At 40.1% G+C, this 14182-nt stretch overlaps 1 protein-coding gene across 8 annotated transcripts in view; it reads left to right on the top strand.

The window, feature by feature from the left end:
• Positions 1 to 14182, top strand: part of MARCHF10 (membrane associated ring-CH-type finger 10) — an 80888-nt gene that overhangs the window by 42429 nt on the left and 24277 nt on the right. For all 8 annotated transcript variants that reach the window (XM_070729262.1, XM_070729259.1, XM_070729260.1 and 5 more), the window contains 2 exons: positions 3622 to 3735; positions 8747 to 8780. In XM_070729262.1, the coding sequence (XP_070585363.1) occupies positions 3622 to 3735; positions 8747 to 8780 (148 nt within the window). The remainder of the gene's footprint in view (positions 1 to 3621; positions 3736 to 8746; positions 8781 to 14182) is intronic.

The raw sequence follows: 14182 nt of genomic DNA, 5'->3' as shown, positions 1-14182 counted from the left end.
TGTGATTTATAGAAAAGTTGAGTGGGATCAAGTGGGTTAAGAGATTTATTTTATTTATTTATTTATTTATTTGTCCAATACACAATACAGAGAATAGACATGTAGTAATATATATAAAGAAAAGGATAGAAGAAAAGATATAAAAATAGAGGAGAAGATATATGAAAGGAAGAAAAGATATATGAGATAAAGGAGAGATAATTGGACAGGGGACGAAAGGCACACTGGTGCACTTATGTATGCCCCTTACTGACCTCTTAGGAACCTGGAGAGGTCAATCGTGGATAGTCTAAGGGAAAATGTTGGGGGTTAGGGGTTGACACTATTGAGTCCGGTAATGAGTTCCATGCTTCGACAACTCGATTGCTAAAGTCATATTTTTTACAGTCAAGTTTGGAGTGGTTAATATTAAGTTTGAATCTGTTGCGTGCTCTTGTGTTGTTGCGGTTGAAGCTGAAGTAGTAATTGACAGGCAGGACATTGCAGCATAGGATCTTGTGGGCAATACTTAGATCGCGTATTAGGCGTCATAGTTCTAAGCTTTCTAGACACAGTATTGTTAGTCTATTTTCGTAGGGTATTCTGTTTCGAGTGGAGGAGTGAAGGGCTCTTCTGGTGAAGTATCTTTGGACATTTTTGAGGGTGTTGATGTCTGAGATGCGGTATGGATTCCAGACAGATGACCTGTATTCTAGGATGGTCTGGCAAAAGTTTTGTAGGCTCTGGTGAGTAGTGTGAGATTGCCAGAGCAGAAGCTGCGTAGGATCAGGTTAACAACTCTAGAAGCCTTTTTGGCACTTAGGTCATTTGATATTAGAATTCCAAGGTCTTTTACTGAGTGGGGGTTGGCTGTGAGATTTTGTTTATTCAGTTTATATATGAGGTTCAGGTTCTTTTTGCCAATGTGGAGGGTAGAGCATTTGTTGATTGATATTTGAAGTTGCCAGGTGTTAGACCAATCTGAGACAAAGTCGAGGTCTTTTTGGAGAGTAGATATGTTGTCCGTGGTGTTGAAAAGTTTTACATCATCGGCGAAAAGAACATAGTTGCTTGTGATGTGATCGCAGAGGTCGTTAATGTAGATAATGAAGAGAGTAGGACCTAGTACGCTGCCCTGGAGAACGCCACTTTTGACAGGGACGGGGGTGGAAATGGCGCTTCCAATTTTGACAACTTGTTGCCTGTTTGACAGGAATGCAGTAATTCAGCTGTGGTGGAATCCTGAGATGCTATAGGATTTGAGTTTTAGGAGTAGTTTGTCGCAGACCAGTGAGTCGAAGGCTTTGCAAAAGTCAATATAAATTGCACCAATGGATTTTCCTTTATCTAGCTGTGTAGTCTATATGTTTTTGCAGTGAAGTAGTTGTAGGTTGCAGGATAATTTCTTTCTGAATCCAAATTGTTTGTTAGAGAGTAGTTTATTAGATTCTAAGTAAAGGGTGATAGATTGATTTATAATAGATTCCTTGATTTTACATAAGGCGCAGCATAGTGATATTTGTCAGTAGTTGTCAACGAGAGAAGGGTCTCCTTTTTTGAAGATGGGGATGACTACTGTTTTGACCATAGTTTGGGGAGTGTGCTGGTCCTGAAGGATTTTTGGAAGATAATGCTTATAGAGGTTCAGCTATAGCAGAAGAAAGCTTTTTTAGGAAGTATGCACAAAGACTGTCTGGTCCGACTGATAGGGAAGGTTTGAGGTCATGGATTGCTTTTTCAACACAGTCTACAGTGAAGTCTATTTGGGTTAGGTGGTTATGAGAGTTTGAGGTGCGATTTGCAAAGATGGGGGATGAGCCGTTACTGTTACCAAAGACAGAGCCAAAGAAAGAGTTGAAGAGGTTAGCTTTGGATAGATCATCATGGTATTCTTTGTTGTTGGATCCTTTGAGAGGTGAGATAGGTCTAGAATCTTTGAGTTTATTGTTGACAAAGTTGTAGAAGGCTCGGTTAGATTTGGTGCGAAGGAGGTTTTCCTCTTGTTTGCTGTGATAATTGAGACATTCTGCTTTTATTTGCTGGCATATCCTTTTGTAGTGGCTTCTGAAGTTGGTTACTTGGTCTTTTTTGCTTTTACGCCAGAGAGATCTTTTTTTGGTTTGCAGTTTCTTTATCGAGACAAGTAAGTTATTTTTTCTTTTACCTCTGGATGAAGTGAGTGGTACATGTAGTCCAATAGGTCTTTTAATCTGGAGTAAGAACGTGTTGTAGAGATCATCAATGGTGTTGCAGTTAGAGAGCAAAGATTGCCAGTTAAGAATTGAGAGATTGGCATCTATGAATTCATAGTTGGCTTTCCTAAAATTGTACTTAGGTGTCACATTATTCAGGTGAGTGTCAGGATGGTGTAGATTGAGGTTGAAGTTAATCATACTATGATCGCTGTTGGAGAAGGGTTCTTTTATATGCAGTCCATAGATAGCACTTTTGCTATTACAGAATATGAGGTCAAGACAGCTGTTGAGTCTGGTATTGTTTGATACTAATTGGTCAACTCCCAAGCTGGTGATGGCGTTGTAAAGGGCAGTATGTATAGATCCTGTGGAGCATTCGTTTAAGGTCCAGTTGATGTGTGGTAGGTTGAGGTCGCCAAGGAAGATAATGGAGTAGGGACAGGAAGTTGCCCATCTTAGTAGGGAGGTTAATTTTGTTGCATGGGTAATGTCGTAGTCTGGAGCTCTGTAGCAAAGTAGGAAGCGGAGTGTGGTATTGAGGGAAAGGTCACATATAATGGTTTCAGGAAGGATAAGATCATGTGCAACTTGGATGTTTTTTAGATTGAGTGAATTTTTATAGAATATAGCTACACCACTTCCTCTGCAGGATTCACGGTCAGACCGGAAAACAAGGTAGTTACTTGGTGTGGTGATGGAGTCAGGATAGGATGTATTCAGCCATGTTTCACAAACAAATATTATGTCAAATATGTTGGTGTCAAGTAGGAGGAGGAATTCAGACAACTTGTTGATTATACTTCTTGCAATGATTAGTTTACATTTGAGATTGAATTTATATTCAGGAATGAAATTGGATTGAGTTGAATTGAAATTGGATTGAATTGAGGTAGTAAGGGGCACGCTTTCCTATTCTTTGTTGGATGCCTGGACTGCTGCTGTATATGGATGAATATTGTTGATGCTAGCAGGCTATTTCTCTTTTGTGGAAGATGGGATGAAGAGAAAGGCATTCAGTTCTTGTCCAGCTTGGTGATAGCAAGCATGAATGCTAGTTGAGAAAGAAAGTTTGCAATTCACAATCAACATCTTAGAGGCATTTTAATGTACCTGGTAGGGTAGTCATTAAGATCATTTAAAAAAGCATAATGGAGTTTTAAAACTGATGATTTATGTTAGAAAGTACTGTTTACAAATCGTGTTCTAACTGCATTGTTATTTTTCATGAAATAATGTCTTCCTTCCTCCCAAAATAAAGTCTTCATATCATTTTCCATAGTAATGGGAAATATTCAGAAAATATCTATAGAAAGGATTTAAAGTTTTTATATTTATCTTGTATTCATGCATCTTGTATCAGAGGATAATAGAAATATGCTCAGTTAAGATAAATTTATTTGTTGTTTCTTTTGTGAAACAAACTCATAATGTCTTCTTTAACATACAGGCCCAGGATGAGCTGATGAACTCAGGTCTTTACCTTGTACTGCTGCTTCATCTATATGAGCAAAGATTTGCAGAACTCATGAGATTAAACTACAATCAAGCCTCCAGAGATAGGGTAATAGCCAGAATAATATTTATTTTTTTCTTTCTATTTACTTAGGAAAATTAGCACTTCTTTTGTGTTTATCATATCTATTCACAGCAGTCTAAGAATCTCAGGGTTCCCTGTGTCATTACCAGATTAAATGAGTATACATTAATGTTCTGTCTGGGTCCCCCCAGACGCCAACACCAACCAAAAAGAGTAGCCAGACACACTGGTAAAAAGCAAAGGCAGTTTATATAATTCAAAGCAAACACAGGTAACAAAAACTGTTCTTACAGACAGGAACACTATGAAGCTTCACAGAGGTTTCATGAAGGCCAGGCAATAAAACAGGATTCTTGCTGGCAAAAACAATGCTGGAGATTATAAAACCCATGCCTCCCCCAAGTCTTCCAGACTTCTAGGCCACAAGCCAAGATCAGAGACGCCGAGGATCGAAGCAAGGTCACAGGACTCCCAATTGATAACTCTCCACAAGACTGTAAGGGCGGGCCTGCCTTTTCAACCCTGCTGAGGAGAACCACACCCAAACCCAGCTGTTGCCAATTCAGGGATGGAAATACCTTTCTAATTGGCCCCGTCTTTGAGCTGCTCGTCGCTGCCTCATGTCTATTATAGCCTGTGTGTCTTCATCCAATGAATCCAGGCTACTAGTTGGGGAGAGCCCCCCCCCCCGGGGGTCTCAGGCTGCTCTCCCTCCTCCTCTTCCTGACGTTCCTCTCCCCCGTCTGCCTGGTCCTCCCCCTCCTGTTCACTGACCTCCTCCTCTGGGCATGGATCCGGCAGAGCTCCAGCCGGTCCCTGAGGAGCCTCAGGCTGAATCACAACAATTAATAGGAGCATATCTCTTTTTTAAAAAAAAGAAATCAAATTTTGTATAAAACATGCAATACAGTGATCCCTCGATTATCGCGAGGGTTACGTTCCAAGACCTCTCGCGATAATCGATTTTCCGCGATATAGTGGTGCGGAAGTAAAAACACCATCTGCGCATGCGCGCCCTTTTTTCCATGGCCACGCATGCGCAGATGGTGGAGCCGGGGAGCGACGAAAGTTCGGAGGCTGGCAATGGTTATTTTTAATGTCGGCCCCCCCCCAGCGCCCCCGGGCTCCTCACCGCTACCCCCCCGCCCGCCCGATTCGCCCCTCTCACCGGCTTTCTTGGGGCACGAGTCCTCCTGCAGCAGCGCTGGCGGCAACGGCTTCTCAGCTTTTAGAATGCCCGCCTCCTTCCTTCCTTCCCTCCCTCCCTCCTTCCTTCCCTCCTTCCTTCCCTCCCTCCTTCCCTCCCTCCTTCCCTCCCTCCTTCCCTCCCTCCTTCCTTCCCTCCTTCCTTCCCTCCTTCCCTCCCTCCTTCCTTCCCTCCTTCCCTCTCTCCCCCCTTCCTTCCCTCCTTCCCTCCTTCCCTCCTTCCTTCCTTCCCTCCCTCCTTCCTTTCGTAAAAAGCACTTAAACAATGACAGAATAAAAACCCCAGCCCTCACCAGCATTTGAATTTCATTCGCTCAGTCATTCATTCATTCATTCTTCTGTATGCCACTCAGTCCCAACACTTTCAACCCACAAATTACCATTTCACATCCCCTTAATTACCATTTCCCCTTCACCTCTACCTGTACCTGTACTGTACACATTGAATAAGACACTTAGTCATCCTTATTATAAATGATAACAATATTTATTTACATATTTACATTTTTTGGGGGGGGGTTAGCATAACTAGGATAACTCGGGATCTTCTTCTATCACCATTTCTACAATGGACGCTGCAGGTGATGGTGTGACAGACCTCTTGGTTTTCGTGACAAACATAGTTATGGGCAGTTGTTGGCGCAGTTTCTTTTTCTGGGCTAACATGGCTCTGTATGGTGCAAAGGTGTTGTCAAGGGAGGCCTTAAACTGTATAGAGCGAGTCATGTTGGGATCCCAAAGTTCCACCATGCGTTGTACATTTGCAGCAGCTCTGTTCAGTTCTGCAAGCCGCTCAAGCGTTAGGCCAACATCTTCTTCCTCAGCTTGTTCAGCTTCCGCTTCCTCCTCTTCTTCTTCACTCGCTGACCTGGTCAGCTCCTCCAGATCTTTGTCAGCGGTAGGCCATGCTCATCAAGCAAACCATTGATTTCATCTGGGGTCATGTCAACGAAGCCTTCTCCACCCAGTGCCTGTGCCAGCTTCACAGAGTTCTGGACTGCAGCATCTTGAATTTCTTCGGGAGCAAATCCCTTGTAATCATGCACCACTTCTGGCCACAATTTCTTTCAGCAGGCATGTCTGTGACTTCATATCCATTAAGGCATTCTGAATGTTCTTCAGACAAGATGCGATCGTGTACTGACGCCAGTAGGCCTTCAATGTGAAGTTTTCATCAGCATCCATTGCTTCCACGATGCTTCCAAGGGAATTGCGTGTGTACAGTGCCTTAAATGCGCGGATAACAACTTGATCCATCGGCTGGATAAGCGATGTGGTGTTTGGTGGCAAGAATTCGACTTGCACCCCAGCATGTTCATGTGCCAGGTCATCATGGCCTCCAGCATTGTCCATTAGGAGAAGCACTTTGAAATTGAGTCCTTTGGCAGCCAAATAAACCTGCACCTGTGGGATGAAGCACTGATGAAACCAGTCCCGCGTGAGGGGTTTTGTAACCCATGCTTTAGGATTATGCATCCAGTACACTGGCAATGCATTCTTATTTCTGTTCTTGAGGGCTCTTGGATTTCGTGACTTATAAATTAGCCCTGGCTTCATCAAAAAGCCTGCTGCATTCCCACACATGATCAAAGTCACCCGATCTTTCATGGCCTTAAAGCCAGGGGCTTTGGCTTCATCTTGCATCAAGAAAGTCCGTGAAGGCATCCTCTTCCAGAACAGGCCTGTTTCGTCCATGTTGAACACCTGTTCTGGAAGGTAGCCCCCTTCTGCAATTAGGTCTTTAAACGTGCCCTGGACGTACTTTTCGGCTGTACCTGTATCTGCTGAGGCAGCTTCTCCGTGCAATGACACACTCTTCAGGCCATAGCGCCGTTGAAATTTCTCGAACCACCCTTTGCTTGCTATGAATGTGACTGGGGCCGAAGAAGCAGAAGATGTTGATGGCTGGGGGTCCTCAGAGTCATCAGCACCTTCACCAGCACCTTCATCTGCAGAGAATGACAGATAAAAGCACTTAAATAATGACAGATAAAAGCACTTAAATAATGACAGATAAAAGCACTTAAATAATGACAGATAAAAGCACTTAAATAATGACAGATAAAAGCACTTAAATAATGACAGATAAAAGCACTTAAATAATGACACATAAAAGCACTTAAATAATGACACATAAAAGCACTTAAATAATGACACATAAAAGCACTTAAATAATGACACATAAAAGCACTTAAATAATGACCTTCCCTCCCTCCCTCCCTCCTTCCCTCCCTCCTTCCCTCCTTCCCTCCCTCCTTCCTTCCCTCCCTCCTTCCCTCCTTCCTTCCCTCCTTCCTTCCTTCCCTCCCTCCCTCCTTCCCTCCTTCCTTTCGTAAAAAGCACTTAAATAATGACAGAATAAAAAACCCCAGCCCTCACCTGGGTTTCCCTCATCTGCATCGCCTCCTTCTGTGTTTCCAAGACGGTTGTACAGTTGCTGTGCTTTTGTCCTTATGGTGTTGGTATCCAAAGCAATGCTCTTTTTGCGGCAGTCTTGTACCCACACGGACAAAGCAGCTTCCATCTTCATAAGGCGTTTGTTTCTAGGCGTCACCATTCTTTTTGCAGCCTTGTTGAACATTATCAGAGAAGTTTGCCTTATCTTCTTTTCGTCTTTCCGAATGTATCGCACACTCGATTCGTTGATCCCATACTGCCGACCAACATCTGCATTAGAACGTCCCGCTTTCAGCATGTCCAAAAGTTCAATTTTCTCTTTAATTGTCAGTATCTTCCTGCTCTTTTTAGCGTCGCCGCCTCCACTCCGCGTGCAACGTTTAGGAGCCATCTTCCAACAAGTCTTAACAAGTTCCAAAAGTTCCAAAGCACGCAGGGCAAACAACACTGATTGGCCGAGATTTCTGTCCATCAGCATTGTCGGGCGAAATGTTTGCAATGACAACGCTGATTGGCTGAAATTTTGCTGTATCACCGTTGCCGGGCAAACTTTTTGCGATGGCAAAGCTGATTGGCCGAGATTTCGGCCAACCAGCAATGGCAGACGTCAGTTTGGTGATGACGTATGACGTCATCGGGCGGGAAAAACCGTGGTGTAGAAAAAAAAACACGGACGTATTTTTAATTTATTATTTTTTGAAAAACCGTGGTGTAGCGTTTCGCGAAGATCGAGATCGCAAAAATCGAGGGATCACTGTATATTGATTTATTATGCTCCTGACTTCTACTTTCTGCTATAAGACAGTGTCAAAATCACCCAGCTGGCCTTCATTCCTAAGGGAGAACTACACTTTTTTAATATGCAGTTGTTTTTAATTAGAAAACTGATTTGTGAAATATTGCTGCTTTAGACAAGTATAAATTAATTGTAGATGTAATGAAGCTTAATTCAATATTAATACCTAGTGTATCACAAATGTCCACCGTACCTTGCATAGACCAACAGTACTCATTCGGCAAACTACTCTTGTATTTACAATTATTCATTTTATGAATAAATTTTGTACCTCAACAATCTCCACTGAAATATTAGAAATCCATACCTCATTTCTGATATCAGCTATTAAATATCCAAGGTTGGAAGACTTCATATCTTCTAGACATGTATTAGGACATAAGCTTTTATCCAGTCACAGAGGAATCACATTTTTTAAAATTCCAGTAATCTGGATAAAATGTTACAGCACCTTTATTTAAATGGTTACAGTACTTAAAATTTTAGTACTATGCTTTACCCAATTATTTTAAATTAGTTCTATTTTTTAAAATACTTTTTCCAAGTTATTTCTATAACATTGTTAAAACATTGGAAAATCATGTTTCTGTTTATTATTAATAGAGATGTATATTAATCTTTTTTCTCTTTCCTTAGCTCTCAAGGCAACCTAGAACAGAGGAAAACCAAAGTAGGTTTATATAGGGTTACAACAAGATGCATGCTATTTAATAGTTTCGAAACAGCTTACATATTATTTCTGCCTAAAAATTTGCAACTATGTTTGCTACTTACTTGTGGAATCAATATGATAAATTCCTCTTCTAGCATCAAATCAGATAGCAAAAATAAACCTTATATTTTATGTGACTTTCAGTTTATTTCAATCTCTTGAAGTTCTCTATTGAGAGTAGAAAACAATGGGATTCTGAATCTATTTCCATTTAGAAGAAGTACAAGCAATATTGCATTTTCCAATGTGTTTTACGAAAATAATCAGTGTAGTGGCCAGAGAATTGTTCAGGTTGCTTTATTTTTTTTGTTTCAGAAATTATATAGATTATAGCATTGGTTTACATTTTATGAAGTTCCTAGTTTCTCAGATATTCAATTTGACAAAATATATAGAAAAATATTGTTCTGAGTGAGTACAACTATTAGTGTAATAAATCAGATTTTAATACTGTATAATTAAAAATATGTGTGTAGTAACTGATATGATGCAAAAACAACTATAATAAAATTTCTTATTTCTTTATAATCTAAATTAGCCCCCCCCCATCTCTTGGACTGTGGCCCCCATCTTCTGAACATGCTATGGCATGTTCAGAACTGGGCTGTGGAAGCAGTGGGCAAGCGAGCATAACTGTTGGTTCATTTGCATTCACAGTGGGTGGGCGATTGTGCATGCACAGCTCCATTTGTGTAAACAGTGGGCAAGCAGTGGGGGTGCGTGTCCACTTGTGCAAATGGAGCTTTCGCACACACTCGCTCCCTCCTTGCATGGAACCATCCCTCTTGCCCACCATAATTTGATTTTAATTTAATAGATTTATATGCCACCCAATTCCTTGGGACTCAGGGCGGCTTAAGGTTGGAGATTGCTGATCTAAGTCTATGTATAATTTGCATTATTGCTGAAGCAACAGTTGTTGAATGATACACTTTGATGGCACTCTTTTTCCATCCACTGTTCAACATTGATTTATTCTTTCAGCAATAGAAAGACTGGTTAACAACTAGGTTGACCAACAGAGTGTCCTAAAACAGAACTTCAAGATAGTAGGTCATAGTTTGTCTAGCAGTTTGCTCACCTGTTCCAGAATTAGTCAGCTGAATATTGCACTACAACTTTCATAGTGAAATCAGGTGCAGCAAGTAGGACCATCTCCCCAGTTATTCGTACCCTGTATTTACTGTATTAACATTCATGTTTATACTTTATGTCTGTTATTTTGTTATCTTGACAAACTAAATAAATAAAACAAAGAAATAAACTGTAAGGGATCGGCAACAAATGACATAAATGGAATAGAAGGAATTGAAGGCAAATACCATATTTCTTGAGTATAAGACCCACCTTAGACTTATTTTTAAAGACTGCTTTGTTACTCTTCTAGACCCACTTACCAAAATGAAGAAGTTTTTTAAAGCTGAATCTGAAGAGGCCCTGTGCTATTGTATCTTCTTTTAAAAAGCAGATAATACAGTGGTACTTCTACTTAAGAACTTAATTCATTCCGTGACTGGGTTCTTAAGTGGAAAAGTTTGTAAGTAGAAGCAATTTTTCCCATAGGAATCAATGTAAAAGCATTGTAAAAGCCTGTGTTCAAATCATTAGGAAAGAAATAAAATCCCAGAATTTGGGTGGGAGGAGGAGGGAGAAGAGGAGGATGACAATCACTGCTGAAAGAAGAAGGTGAGGTGAGGGGAATAAAAAAAAATCCAAAACTTTAAGGCTTAAAAAAAAAAAGAGGAGGAGCATGTGCCTTCCATACACCCGGCACGAGGCTGCCTCCCATACACTGTGCCAGAGAGAGAAACCCGGGGGGGAATGGCAGAAAACTGGCCGGACCTTCACGCCATTCTCAAATTTGCTGAGAAATTTCTCCGGGCTCGGGTTCTTAAGTAGAAAATGGTTCTTAAGAAGAGGCCAAAAAATCTTGAACACCCGGTTCTTATCCAGAAAAGTTCTTAAGTAGAGGCATTCTTAGGTAGAGGTACCACTATATTTCCAGAAAGTCAAATCAATTTTAAACATCTGTAAAAGTATAATCTGCAATGTCCTGTTTTAATATTAAGTAATAATATCAAGTATTAGTATTAAGATAAGACAGCTAAGTTAAACTTGTATGCCGCCCCGAGTCTTCGGAGAGGGGCGGCATACAAGTCCAACTAATAAATAAAAACCCTTATTTAGTCATGTTTGGAGTAGTTCTATTTAAATAATTGGGAGGAGTAAGTGTGATTACATTTAAGAAAACTTTCTGGGATTAATATACTGCCATAAGGTACATTTCTCCAATTATTTGCTATTTCTATGGGTCTCACATGTACAGAAATCAAAGCAAACAGTTTATATAATCTGTGCTGTTTACTGTTTGGCAAATTGCTAGGTGTCAAATGCTTTTTTCGTTGTTTTCCTCCCCCCAAATTAAGGTGCGTCTTATACTCCGATGCATTTTATATTCCAAAAAATATGGTATCTCTAGCTTGAAAGTCCCAACATGGACATTTGGTAGTAATATAATCAATAATAAAACTTGTAGCATTAGTTTGATGAGCAAAAACGTTTATCAGATGCAAGGCATGATTGGCAATTTTTTATACTGTATAGCAAAATTAAAATAAAATGAAAGCAGTGACAATTTTATGTGACACTTGAATGTATATAAGATAAAGTGAGATTTTGCAACAGCAGAAATTATTAATATGGATATTTTGAATCCCTTGTAATTAATTAACATTTGTGGGGTGACAGAGCTCAGCTTTATTTCCGACACAGCTTATGTCTTCCCTGCAAGTTCTGTCTTTAAAATGGGTTCAAGATTAATGATATTGGAATTGAATGTGCTTTAGTGTCAGAATGTCTCATTTTATGTTTTTCTTCTCTTTTAGCTAGCAATTGACCTGGTTTTGCCTACTGCATTTAGATAACACAAAAACATTGCTGATGCATTATCACGTGTATTCCATAGTTTGTTTTAGACTTGAATTCTGATGGTCCCCCACTATGCATAGCTTGGAAAGCCAAGAGTGCATAGTTCAATGACTATTTGATGGACTTGTAGCTATAAGATTCTTGTAACACAGCACAAATTAAGAGAGGTAATATGACATAGCACTTAATGCCCTAGGGTAGAAATCGTTAGACTGTGAGTTCTTGTCCTGCCTTAGGCACAAAGCCAGGTGGGTGACCTTGAGCCAGTCACTCACTCTTTCAGCCCTGTAAAAGAGCCAATGATAAATCACTTCTAGAAAACTTGTCAAGAAAACCTCTAGTCTTCGTTGCACAAGCTTGGAAAACTACATGCCATTCTGAACAAATGGCTGCCCAATATTTTTGAAAAACCCCAATGATAAGAGCACCCACTATTTCTAAAGGCAAGTCATTCTACTGGATAATTGTTCTGTCAGGAAATTTCTCCGAGGTTGGTTCTCTCTTTGATTAGTTTTCATTCATTGATTCTTGTTCAGTGTTGTGATGCTTTGATAAATAGGTTTACCACTTCTTCTTTGTGGCAGCCCCTAAAATATTGGAACACTGCTATCATATCAGCTGGTCCTTTTCACTAGACAAGGCGTACCCAATTCCTGCAACTGTTCTTTTTGTTTTAGTCTCTGGTCCTCTAATCATCTTTGTTGCTCTTCTTTGCATTCCTTCTAGAGTCTTTTTTATATTGTGGCCAAAATTAGATACAATATTCCAAGTGTGGTCTTACCAAAGTGTTATAAGGTGGCACTAGCATTTCACATGATCTTGATTCTATTCCGTTAATGCAGGCTAGGATTGTATTTATTTTTTTTTTGACAGTTGCAGCATACCACTATCTCATATTTAAAGTGATTTCCACCGGGAATCCCAAATCCCTCCTCCAATTACTGCTATTGAGACTGATTCCACCTGTTCTACTTTGTTTCACCAAAAATAATACCCGGACTTATATTTTGGGGGGCTCCAAAATAAACACCTGGAGTTTCAGGATTAGGTTAACCCTAACCCTCCCAGTGTGTGCACAAGAGATGGCTGGCTGGTCCCTTGGTACTTGGCACATTATTGGTTGGCAGTCTGTGCAATACAGGAGAGTTGATTCCATCAAGCAGCAGATGGAGACAGTGGCATGGGGATGGGGGAAGCAGGCAATCCCAGATGTGCCACATAGACCATTGGAAAGCTGAACCAATGGGGCAGAGTGGTCAGGTGGCTATGGGAGGCTCATCTTTATAGGGCAGCATCAGCAGCAGTTGGAGGCAGACAAGGTGGAAGGCATGCAATCCCAATGTCTGGCTATGGGCACCCAATCACTCCATCTCACCAATTCCTAGCTTTCCTGTTACCTATATGGCATGCCTCCCATTGCCTCTGCTTGCATCTTGGACAGGGAATCCACTCACCTGCACTGAGCAAGCTGTGGCTGCTGCTGGATACCATTGGCCCATGCATGCTCACTGCCTCCTATGCTGGCCATGCCCACCTCTTCATTTTTGGAGTTAGGGCTTGTACTAGGCACATGCTTAAAATCAGACTAGGGCTTATTTTTGGGGAAATGGTAAATATTAATTATAAAAATCTAAATAATATATGAAGATATTGTAGAGTCCTGGCCTTAAGACATAACTTTGGGGTTCCCTCCATATAGATGTTTGCAAGCCAGTTACAAATCTATCCGGTGGTGATGCTGCCTATCCCACATTTTCTAACTTAGTAAGAAGTAGGTTTTGGTCTGTTTTGTCAAATACCTCACTGAAATCCAAGTAGATAATCTTTCTTTATGATGAACATAGAAAATCAGCTGGCATGATTGGTGTAGATCCCTTTTCCTTTCAATATCAGTTTTATCACCTTATGGATATTAATGTGACCTTATACATAGTTATGCCAGTATGTTCCTTAATGAGAAAAATATGTGCCAAAACTGTATTCTTAAACTTTGCAAAGATGCTGTTATAAAGAAGAGTGAAAGATTCTTGTCAAACCTCACTACTGTGTAAACTCCATAAAATGTTAATTTACTTATTTTTTAAATTAAATTTAGAGATGGCCCATCTCACTCTGGGCAATATATAATTAAATTATAACTTTTGAAATAATAAATTGAAGCCATAGTTCAGAATATGAAACAGCCAGAATGCTTGTTATTCATCTTTATTGGTATTAGTAATATATAAGCATTAATTTAGCTATGGAATCTTAAAATAATCAAGTTCATAAAATAATTGTTTATTGTATTCCATAAAGTTTTAGCTAGCAAAAAATATCTTTATAGAACAATGATAGTTCCCAACATTCTGTACTTATCTTGAAGTAAATTTATTGAAATCAAACTTATGAATACACAAACAGCTTATTTTTGTAGCTAGGGAAATATGTTA

This window comes from Erythrolamprus reginae, chromosome Z (assembly GCF_031021105.1).
Source record: "Erythrolamprus reginae isolate rEryReg1 chromosome Z, rEryReg1.hap1, whole genome shotgun sequence".
Lineage (NCBI taxonomy): Eukaryota > Metazoa > Chordata > Lepidosauria > Squamata > Dipsadidae > Erythrolamprus > Erythrolamprus reginae.
Note: the sequence above shows the minus strand (reverse complement) of the source record. Positions and strands in the feature narration are given on the sequence as shown.